Source organism: Gambusia affinis, linkage group LG19 (assembly GCF_019740435.1).
Source record: "Gambusia affinis linkage group LG19, SWU_Gaff_1.0, whole genome shotgun sequence".
NCBI lineage: Eukaryota > Metazoa > Chordata > Actinopteri > Cyprinodontiformes > Poeciliidae > Gambusia > Gambusia affinis.
Genome location: NC_057886.1, coordinates 1,697,868 through 1,709,489, shown reverse-complemented (window position 1 = coordinate 1,709,489; position 11,622 = coordinate 1,697,868). Strand labels below are relative to the sequence as shown.

The 11,622-nt window shown below is 41.3% G+C and overlaps 1 protein-coding gene across 4 annotated transcripts; it reads right to left on the bottom strand.

Moving 5' to 3' along the window:
• Nucleotides 1-521: 521 nt before the first annotated feature.
• Nucleotides 522-11,622, bottom strand: smarce1 (SWI/SNF related, matrix associated, actin dependent regulator of chromatin, subfamily e, member 1). 4 transcript variants are annotated; one of them, XM_044099097.1, is made up of 11 exons: nt 11,522-11,622; nt 10,914-10,971; nt 9,422-9,465; nt 8,693-8,791; nt 6,869-6,961; nt 4,765-4,896; nt 3,649-3,820; nt 3,332-3,504; nt 3,142-3,243; nt 2,205-2,436; nt 522-1,516 (listed from the first exon to the last, which is right to left on the bottom strand). In XM_044099097.1, exons 2-11 carry the CDS (start codon nt 10,918-10,920, stop codon nt 1,188-1,190), a joined length of 1,383 nt encoding a protein of 460 aa, XP_043955032.1. In that variant the 5' UTR covers nt 10,921-10,971; nt 11,522-11,622; the 3' UTR covers nt 522-1,187. The 4 variants fall into 4 exon arrangements, with proteins under 4 accessions (XP_043955032.1, XP_043955033.1, XP_043955034.1 ...); XM_044099098.1 differs by having other exon boundaries at nt 6,881-6,961; XM_044099099.1 differs by lacking the exon at nt 8,693-8,791.

Sequence of the window (11,622 nt, the reverse complement as noted above, 5' to 3'; positions counted from 1 at the left end):
AGCAAAGGAACGTGATACATTTGACTGACAGCCAATCAGAAAGCGGACCATGGTAAACATTGTTTTTAATTTTCCCTTCGTGTGACAATAATAACAGCTATTTTAACCCAGATTTTATAGTGATTAAAAGAATTACATTCATAAAATCCATTTATTGGATAACATTTTTTTCTCATCTTCCCTCTAACTTTCTGAGGTGATCATTTTGGTGGCAATTTCATAAAAGAAAAAATGTGGGTTCACTTTTCAGTTATATGTTCACCATATTTGTAAGTCATTTAAAAATGTCAGTAACATTCTGTACTAAATATTTTAACATTTTTTTTGACAAGTGAATTGAAACGACTGAATTGCCCTGATATGACAAATGAATTGAACTGAACATAAGTTCACATGAAAAGGTCATAGTGCATGTTAGGTTCATCTTGAAATGTCACCTATGAGCTAAATATGGCCAACATTTTGTGAGTAATGTACATCAAGATAAATAAAAAAAAAACAAACAGCCATCCACCCACAGATTGGGAAATCAAATTTATTTGAATCAATAAGATCAGACAGTACAAAAAGAGGCAGATTACTAAAAGGTCCATTTCAAATAAGAAACCAGTCCTTTGAATGGGTGGCCCATGCACTTTTCTCATGTATGTAAATGATTCTAATGTCAGCAGAAACAGGCAAATAAAGGATACAGTCAGTAGAAAATATGATAGAAAACCATTACAGAAACAACATGGAGGGCATATCTGGTGTTTCAGCAGAAACATGGGGATGAAAGAACGACGCTGACTTTAAACTCACCAAGTCATCACATATCAGCTTGCTTCGTTTTATTCCACATATTCTAAAGGTTCCTCATTATCTGCAGGAACCTCAAACTGTTGCAGGTTCATACTTAGCTGAGCATGCAGAAGGTTGGGAATCAACAGAAACCAAACAGAGCTTCTTCCAGCCAGCAGAGTCAGAAATGTTTCAGAGAAGCTGAGTTGGTCAAAGGGAAGGTTTACAGGTGGAGTATAGTCTCAGGTGTGTGACAGGAAAGCAAGTAGTAACAGAACCAGTTGTGTGTTCCCCACAGACGCGTTGGTCTGTCAGGTGAGTGGATGGAGCAGTAATGAACCTGTCTGGTTCACAACTTTACCACTAGAGGGCCCACCTCTACAGCTACCACTCTGTTCTAACTAAACTCACACATCATACTGTTGGCTACTCTGATTGGGCAAAAGTAGAGGTGGTGGGGGGGCTACTTCTTCTGAGGAGGGTGGGGGTGCTGCAGCCCCAGGGTTGGGGGCATCCTGCCCCACTGAGGGGTCCGACGGCACTGTGGCCCCGATGCTGCCCTCTGCTGGAGGGGGCAAGCTGTTGCTGTCATCACTGGGGGAGCTGCTGACCGGAGTGCTGCTCTCCCTTGGGGGCTCGGGGGGAGGGGCTGCTTTATCAGAGGCAGATGGGGGGTCAGGCAGGGGAGGGGCAGCAGACTGCTGGTCAGAGAGAGGCTCAGGTGGCGCCGCCTCATCTGGGGGAGCAGGACACACACGTTTACACACTTATAGGTGACCCATCATGTTTCTTGAACAAGTTAGGATGGGACTATGGCCAATACAAAACCCTTTTTTGCACAAATCATTCTTAGATAATAAGATTTTATACTGCTCAGTTCTGCCTACTGTGAGCTCCTTTCACAATGACCTGTTTTAGTCTGTGGTCACTTTAAACCAAACAAGCTGCTGGCCACGCCCCCTCAACAATGTGAAAATGGCTGCACACAGGTGTGCAATTAAACAACTGAGCATCTGTGAAAAGCAGAAGTGGAGCCTCCTGCACAACCAACAAGAATGCAGCAAGTGGTTTCTGGGTGGTAAGTCAACAATAAAACTTGTCTTTTCCGACAAGTTTTGTTGTACAGCGAACAAAACGGAGCTACGGTGGGGTTGCTAGGTGACCGGCGATGCCTGACGATTTGTGACTTTACATTCTGGAGGTTTTTGAAATGACTTATCTTCCAGACACCAAAAACATAAACTTATTGTGCTGCTTTTAGAAGCAGTAGCAACCAAAATGGAACAACAAAGGCGCACAAAATGTGAATTTCGCACAATATGTCCACTTTAACTCTGAAAATGAATCTAATGTTTTGGTTAAAGTGATGAGTTTTATAAAAAAAAAAGCCCCATTATGTGCCCACAGTGTGGAAGCACTAGTACCTGTCTCCATTGGTGTGGGCTTGTCTTCCTCTGTGGTCCCTGAGGTGGTGCTAGCGTTGCTCTGCTCTACAGCTTTGTTCGCTGCAGCTTCCTGTTGCTGCTGCGCTGCTTTCTCCGCCTGCTCAGCCGCTTCTCGTTCACGTTCCTCGGCTCTCCGCCTGGCCGCCTCCTCTGCAGCCGCCATCTCGGCCGCCAGCTTCTCCATGTCCACCTCCACCTTCAGGCCGCACAGCTGCACACGAGACAAGGCCAAACACAGCACTGAGTACAGGTGAGCTGGTTTTACAACATGAACAACATATTTCCTCCACAGTTTTAACAGCTGTGGATAATACAATTTTTACTTTTTTGCCCGACAGACTGTGGAGCTGAGTTTAGTCTCAGATACTGGTTGTTAGAAAGGTCTGGAGGCGACCTGGAGACGGGATTCAGGATGAACCTGGGACATTCCAGCACTAGATATTCAATTAATGGTTTGATTTGATTGGATAACAAAACTTCAACAAGAGAACCAACAGCAGAAACAATTGAGAGAATTCTCATTAAATAAAAACATTTGCTGTTATGGCTATAATTGATACTTATGATGTGTGTCAGGGATAATCATATTTTACATATCATTCTTTTAAAATCATTTTTATCTATTTGCTTGTTGAAGTGGCAAAATAATTTCTCACATGGGACTAATAAAGTTTCTCTTTCACAGAACAAGAACAAAATTGGAAAGTCGTGGAAAGAAAATATCAAGGCTGACAAAAATGTTGAGTAAGAAACAGAAAATCAATATCTGAACTGGAAGAAACTTGAAGGGGAGGAGGAAATATATGTCCTGATCCCATTTTTATAATTTCATAATAATTTCCACAAACACACATTACACCTGTAGCTACAGTGAGGCTGGATCTCATTTAGCTCCAATCCTTGAGTGGAATCTCACCCGCTTGAGTTCAGTGTTGAAGGAATCAGTAGTCTCCAGGAAGCGTCTCTTCTTCTCTTGGTGGCGATCTTCGATCTGCAGAAGCTCTGCCTCTAGCTTTCTCTGAAATGACGTGCAGACAGTCGCTCAGAGGAAACCACCATCGACCTCAACAAAACCAACAGTGACACGCCTCATCCAGCCAACCAACCTGGTGCACCATGAGGGACTGGACCTGCCTCTTAAGGACCTGCATGCGGGCCGTGGTGACCACAGAGCGAACGTCGGGGACGACGATCTCGCTGAGGATGTCGCTGATGAGTCGGTGGTTCCTCTGGAAACGAGCGGCTGCAGAGTGCTTCACTGAAAAGCCGTCATCGTAGTCTGGGCACAGAAAGAAATCCAACATCATGCTTCAACATTAGCAGCTAGAGCAGCTAAATCAGAGCTGTCCAGTTAGCCTGTAGCGCCTCAGCTCCCTGTGCTGGTCCTCTGGGGGTTCTAGGGGGTCTGTGAAAGTGAACTTGCCATCGGGGTCCTCGGCAGGCTGGATGCTCATGTACGGCTCTCCCTTGTCCATGCGACTCTGCCTCTGCCTGCTCTCCTCCTCCAGGGCAGCTTCAGCGCGGTTCTTGGCGTTCACGTAGGCCAAGTAAGCCGGAGAGTTGTGGTAAGCTTTCAACGAGTCGTTGTACTCAATCTGCAGGGAAAAACGCTCAGTTAGGAGCCAACCTCCAGGAACGGATCAGCAAACATCTGGATAACACTGGGAGGGGTCAAACAACTGAACCACTCATTTAGGAATCAGCTATTGATTCCTAAATGAATGGTTTAGGAATCAATATGCAAATAAATAATTTTATTCTGTTTGTAAATAGAAAAACCTTTTAAAACGCAATAACAGCATTTCTTTAGTGAACGCTTAATCATAGCAAAGGACGCATCGGCAGCATAAATAATCCTACCAACAGGTAGAGTGCAGAGCTAATCTGACGACTGCTTTCTAGATTAAGTAAATAGATATCAAAATGTGCTTAACAAGACATTTTTTTTATTCTTTAATTATAATCAGGTGAAGTTAGGACTATTCCACTTGAGGAATTTAGTGTAGAAGACAATTAGTGTTTTTGTGACACCTTTCTAAAAGATTTAGAGGGTTCTTGTACAGTTTGGACTTAAATATGTCAAATGTTCTTTTTGAGTCTGTACACTAAAGTAAACAATTAAAAAAACGTAGGGCTGAAATGATTCGTCGAATGATTAGAGTACCTCGGTTATTAAAATTCCTCTAGGAAAATTTACCTGCCTCGAAGCTTGGTTAATTTAGATTTTATTATTCAGCTGTTGTTCCGGCCCAAACATTATTCGCGTTGCGGGGAGCTCTCACTTCCTCCTCTGAATTGTGGCGAAAGCTAAATGTTAACAGCATAACGTCCAATTTTCAATTGTTTGATGATAATGCCCGGGTTTTCATTGTTTTTTGGGGGACCAATAGGCATCCTTAAAATAACTGGAGTTAGCCTGTGCGTGAAGCTATTAAAGTCTTACAAAGCATCTCCAAGCTAAACACGTAGCAGGAGCAGAGACGTTCCATGAATGATCATTCTCCCCTCACAGAGGACTGCTAGAGGAATGAGTACGAACCTTTTCAGCTTCGTACTCATTCAGGTAGTCCTGCTTCTCCTCGTCAGTCAGGTCCCTCCACATCCCTCCGATAATCTTCCCAATCTCCCAGAGCTTCAGGTCTGGATTGGAGGCTTTCACCTGGTCCCATACCTTCAGGGTGATGCAAGATGCAAACCATCAGATCACATCCACTTTAATGAGAGAACTAGAAGACAACAAAGAAATAAAGGAGGAAAAAAAAACAAAGATAGAAGCAGTCAACTAGTATTTATTTTTTGCAGAAAGACTTGAGGAAACAAAATAAAAGTGCATCTCAGTAAATTATAATATCTTCAAAGAGGGTTTTTTTCAGTAATTCAACTCAAAAAGTGGCTAAAGTGGGTCATTGCCATAGTAATCGTGTGTAAATAATGTGTGTTGCAGTCAGAGTAATCATTTCAAATGACATTAAATTTGCATTTTATTTGGAAATAGAAGGTGTCAAGAGTCTGCAGAGTGGAGAGGAACAGAATCCAAGCTGCTGAGGTGTAGAGAGGTTTCCCAGTCAGAGCAGCGCTCCAACACGTTTCCCTCTGCAGACAAGCTTTATGGAAATCCTGCTTTTGTTTTCCAGGATGTGTTGGTACCGACCCACTGCACAGAAAACCAGAACCTGCTTTAATAAACAGAATGGGGCAGCTCTGTTACTATCATTGACATTTTTTAGTTTCACTGCTCTCTTTCTGGGGGGAAAAAAAAGTTTTTTTTGGATTCTGTCCAGCTGGATTGGTTTTGGGCAATACTTTTAACACGTTGCTCTTTTGCTATGCTGCGTAACAATAACAACATGATTTAATTTCCCTTTGGGATCAATACAGTATTTAGCGAGATTATCAGTTCTTCTGTAACAATACATCATTCTAACTGAACTATTCGATATTAGACTAATAAAGTTATTCACAGCCAGTGCAGATCTCCTCTCTTCACCCACATGCAGTTTTGCGTGGTCTGCAGATGTCAGAGGTTTGGTTTTTACTACAGCGGGTAGTAAAGTCTGGTGTTGCCTCCCGTTCAGCCTGCTGCACTTCTCATGTCTGATGGCTTATTTTACCAACGGCCCTGATGACTGCTGCAGCTACATCTTCATTTTTCCTCTAATTGGGACCAAAAGAGGACGAAATGATGATTTTCGTTTGTCCTCTGCATGGTAAGTATGAATGAAGTTTGTTCTTTGGTAAAAATGTACTGTTTGAGAAAAACTCCATCACCATCTATACGTGTCTGTTATTTAGAGGAACTCAACACATCTCACCAGTTGATCTTACAGTGAACAAAACTGTTTTCATATTCCTGGTAATTAATGCCACAGTCACTGAAGTTTGGGACATTTTTCCTGTTTATCTGCTCACCTGCAGATAACAATATTCACTAATGTCAGTTTGGTAGCATAACTGTGATAAACAGCTGTAGTACACTGACAACATGCTAGCTGATGCTGATATAGCAAATTAAATGCAGGGTAACCATGGTGACCAGTGACAGCTTAAAGGCCAGCACCTGCCTGTGTTTACAAATAGGTATACCTTTAGAAGACAAACCTTTCTATGGTAAAAAAATCTTTTTTGTTGGTCTGTGTAATATTCTAATTTCTGACAAGTCGATTTGGAGTTTCTAATAGCTGTGAGCCAGAATAATCCAAACTTACTGAAATACATGCTGGAAACACAGAACTCCATCTGATTCTTCAAAATGAATTACTGAAATAAATTTGGATTTCCCCGATATTGTAATCCACTGAAATCCACTTGGAAGGCGAAACATGGAGCTGATGGATTTATGGCTGCAGTCAAAGAGCGGAATGTCTTCAGCAGCATGTAAGGATGAGATTAGAACTGGAAAACTACTGAGAGCAAGAGAGGAAATAAGAGCAGCAGAGGAAGTGAATGCAGCATCTAGAAATTGAAGATGCTGGAGAATTAAAAGCTGACAGAATAAGAGTGGAGTTGCTCCACTTAGTGGTGGAGGAGGAGGAGGTGGTGGTGAGGCGTCATGGCTTGGCTGTTTCCCGCCCTCAAACCCCTGCAGACAGTCAGGGGAGGGGAGGACAAGCAGTAAAAGCAGACACCGTAGATGGGTGTCTTACCTTCCTGCTTACCTTCCGGCTGTACCGCATGTAAGGCATCAGAGGCTTGTCTGGAGGTTTGGGAGGCTTTGGGACGGTGATCCCTGACGAGTTCTGTGGAAAAGGAGAGGAGAAGAGAAGTGAAAGGATTTCAGGTGGGACAGCAGGATGGGGGGATGAGGAGGGAGAGACAGCAGGTGAGGAGGAGGAAAGAAGAACAAAGTGATCATAGAACTCCAGCTCTGGAGGTCCACTGTGTTATCAGACACACCACTGATCCCTCCCTCCCTCTTTCCTCATGGTGTCAGTTCAGTGACCTTTACCCTCTTTAACAAGAAGTCAGCTGTTTGCAGCAGAGCGCCACCTGGGCTGTCACTAGGAGTGTTAAACACACTGCTGGATCTACAGCAGCTAGATGCTACATGTCTGTTCCAGGGTTGTATAAAGAGCAGATGTCAGTTGAAACTACAAGTTTACATACACCACTCCCCCCAGGTTCCACTAATGCCTGGGATGTTGCTGCACTCCTTAATGATTACTATTTGGTTTCCATGGAGCTGAATCCAACCAGATTGTTCAAATTAGAGCATCCACATGACATGTTTTCATTCCCATTAGCCATTTATTCTGATTACTCATGTCCATGTGAATGTGGCTGATGTCCTGTCACATCCAACAGCATCTTAAGGGCTTTAGCTTTAGCTCTGGAGTCAATCTGCACATTCTGGATCAGAACCTGTTTCATTTCTGAGTGGAATAGATTTTCTTTTTTATTCTAACTGAAATAGAACAAGAGAAGTTTGGCCCGATTTTACTTTAGAAAGAGAGAGAAAAAAAAGTGTCTTTTATGAGGTGCATCTTCTGGTTTCAACTATATATCCAAAACAATACAAACATTTATTTAAAAATTAAGTCGGCACAATTTAAGGAAATTGTTAAAAACTATCGTTTAAGTTGCAAAAGTAATATTAATTGCAATTATTCCAGGTTTTTCCATGTACTTGTGATGTTTTACCTCCGTACAATGTCTTCACCACTCTGAGCTTTAGTACGGGTCGGTCCAGTGTGCCATTTTATGATCCGGCATATTCAAGCGAATGTTTCCACCTCCAGCTGGAGTCCGACTGGGCAGGCGGGGTTAAACCCAAAAACCTGACATAGCGTCATGCTAAAGTGGCAACAAACGCAATGCACCGCTGTGTTTTGTCACAGGTAAACAGAATTCATTTCCTTTTTTGAAAAAAAAAAAAAGAACACATTTTATTACCTAAAATGCAATAACAGCATTCCTTTAGTGAACAACTGATTGTTTACTAAAGGACCTGCAGTTAAAAATCTTTCTGACAACAAGAGCTCAGAGTTCAGCTCTTTCTGCTGGAATTGTCAATACAGTGAAGGACTGACGCGCTGAGTGTTTGCTGGATTTACTGATTAAAAATTGGAAATTTTTCTTAACAGAATGTGAACCAGGTGAAGTTAAAACTGCTGCTTGAGAAGTTCTAGATAGAACAGATTTACAAAGTTTTTTTTTGTATCTTAATACAAAATGTCCATATTTCTGTATAGTTTCGGCCTGATTACTGCTCTGTGTTTTATCAGCAAAATGGCCTTTTTGTATTCTGTAGAGTCCTTTTAATTACTAAATTAGCTGAAGATTATTTCAATAATGAATTCAGCCTCATTAACAAAAAGGGGGTTAAAAAAAATACTTTTTGCACACACACACACACTTATTGTTTTCTTAATGCTTCCCTGAAAAGTCAATAACATATCAAATCATATTCCACCACCCACCACCCCCCAAATTTCCAAGTCCCGTTTTGAAATCCTTCTTCCATTCATTACCCTGCTGGAGCCTCCGGAGCTCCCTCCCAGCCGGAGGTTGTTGTAGGCCAGATGGCTGTAAGGGTTGTAGCCCACAAACCCTGGGGTGGAAGGCATTTGCTGATGGAAGACAAATGAGACAAAACACGAATGAGAAATGGCTCACAAACAAGAGGAGGAAGAGGGACAAACAGAAAGAAAGTAAGAAAGAAAGAAACAAAAAGGAGTGGAAAACATGAGCAGTTGTTTCGATGACCTCAACATGCAAGGGACAAAAGAAAGAAGTGGCCAGAAGGCTGGCATTCAGAGTGAGAGCGCAACATGTCAACGCTGCATGGAGGATTAAACTCTGTTTGACTAAACCCGTGTCTGGACCAGAACCGTTCACAATGTTGCACCCTGCTGCTGAATGCGAGAAAATGAAATGCTGGGGAAAAAACCTAAAAAACTAATCAAAACAAAACAAAAAAAACACAGACTGCTGACTCAAGTTCACTAAGATTTCTACCCAACCTAGGAGGATAGAAATCTTGACTCAAACAGCTACATTCTATTAAAAGGCTAGAAATGGTTTTAAGATGGGAAGAAGCAGGAGCCAAAGTGATTATGGAGAGCTGAACAAGATTTGTGGCAACCTTAGTGAGTTCAGATAGAGAGAAGGAATATGGAAAAGCAAAAAGTAGAGGACAGCAGCCCAGCTGTTGGCCAGCTAGGAGGAACAGAAGCTGCAGCTGCTGGTTAGATACTCACTGTTGTTGGGGCGGGAGGGGGAGGTGGAGCGTAGGATGGGCGCTCTGTGCAGGAGCAGAGAAAAGAGACGCATGACAACCTGAGTCTGATCATAGTGCTCAGAATTACAGCTGCACTCAGAAATCAGAGAGAAAAGGAAAATATCTGGGGTTTTTATATATCACAATTGCACAATTTCACATTCCAAACATAAATCTACTTAAAGGAGATGTGCTACGTTTCGGTGCTAGTAAGAGAGGGTAATTTTGGTTGTATCAAAGTTGGTTTATTTTTGCAAAACTGTAATGGAAACACTTTTTTTCTTATCGCACGAGTCACATGACCAACAACTGGATGTTGCCACTGATGCAAACCAGGAGAAAGATGACAGGAAGCAGTAGGAGGATGAGGACGCTGCATGTTTATTAATGACTCATCACTGGAGCAAACCTATTCACAATGTGTTAAGTCATTTTGTTCATTTAATGGAAATTGTGTTTCTTTGACATTGACAAATTTGTGCACACATTTGTAATGGCAACGCAGCTTCTGTTAGCCATTTTCAAAGTCAGCGAGGTTTTTAAAACAAAATGTTGTTCTTCTATCTGTGTTCAGAGATGAGGTCCATTGGACCCCACAAGTTTTTATTCTGTGCTCGCCGTCCAGCAGGGTCGCACTGACCCCACGAGCGCTTTACCACAAGAGGGTCAAAGAGGAAAACTTTTTTTCTCCTGAAGAACGTCTGCTGTTTATTCAGATCAGTGGAAACAAACAGAGCAAATCTCTCCTGGTCACATGCCAAAAAGTATATATACAGTGTGACACACAGATGCTAATGTTAAAACAGAAACTGCAGCAGATTACATCATCAGGTCTGATATTCTACAGGCAGCTGGAGGATTTGAAATAATCTCTTTTTTTATTTTCCTGAAATCATTTAACAAATCATTATATTTACATTCGACTAAAACTGTCAGTAAGTAGATACATCTCCATGTTACTCGGAGAAATCTGCATTTTAAGCAAAAATTTAATAAATGATTGACAAAAAAAGTAATAAAAAAATGCTGTTTTGTATTTAGACAAAAAGGTCCTGATCACAGTCATATGCATATATTGCACCTTTTATACAATATGTGCATGCATACTATGATATACATTATACATACTGTATGATATGTGTACTATAAGCATATTATACATATTATATAATATGCATAATACTACACAATATGTAATATTATATAATCATATACATATTATTAATATTGTACTCCAATGGTGAGTAAATACAAGAAATGTTATTCTGAAATGCACAACCTGTTTATGTTTTTGAATGATTAAGTGGCTGGTCCATGGGAACAAGGCCCATATTTTCATATCAAAATGCTTAATATTTGTATTATTTGTAGTATTTATATTGTTACAGAACTTTCCTTGGAGCAGTATAAGGGAAATAGGAACGAAATAGAATAAAATCACTAATAAGGTGTTTTTACACGTCTATACTTACTTGACATCGTTGCTGGACTCTGGATTGCAGAGATCAGGCTGTCCCCATGTTGGTTAAACTGCAAAAAGAAAAAACGCGCTAAGACTTCAACATTTTCAGCCACCAAAAGACAACAATCAGAACCAAAATGTTTAACTTAAAGAAATATTATGTGCGGTCTCCTAAACGGTCTCGAAATTACTGCATATCTGCGAAAAGCATCAATGAAAGACGGTCGACTTCTTTTTGAAAATCAGGCTAACTCTAATAGGCAAGGCCCGCTAGCTGAAGGGCTAACACGAATACGGAGGAAATTACGCCTCGGTAAACATCAACAGTCTTACAGAGTTCATATAAACGACCCATTTACACGCAGAAACATAAACAGAAGCAAAATAAGTCCGCTGCTGAACTATTTACAGTCTAACTCTGGTCGGAAGAATGGAATCAATGTTAGCGACGTTAAGCTAACAGTTATCAGAACGTAACAAACCAGAAAGAGCTCAGCAACGACCCTAGCTGCTAAGCTAACCAAAACCAGCACATTTAGTACATTTTAATCCAACTTATTTAAGTATTAAACAAAAAAATATTTTTTATATGCACAAAGAAATTACTAACACACTCACTTTGTCACTCTTTGTTCCCTTCGACTAAGACGCCTCCTGTTCCGCTTCTCTCCCTTTCACTCACAAACCGGTAATGTTTAAACAAAAAGGATCCTTTCAGA

Excerpts from the sequence above, each read along its gene's own strand:
- smarce1 (XM_044099097.1), bottom strand. Across the intron at positions 8,792-9,421 it reads CCCCTCCCGCCCCAACAACA|CAAATGCCTTCCACCCCAGG; the intron begins GTGAGTATCTAA and ends GTCTTCCATCAG. Across the intron at positions 2,437-3,141 it reads TCAACACTGAACTCAAGCGG|CTGTGCGGCCTGAAGGTGGA; the intron begins GTGAGATTCCAC and ends TCTCGTGTGCAG.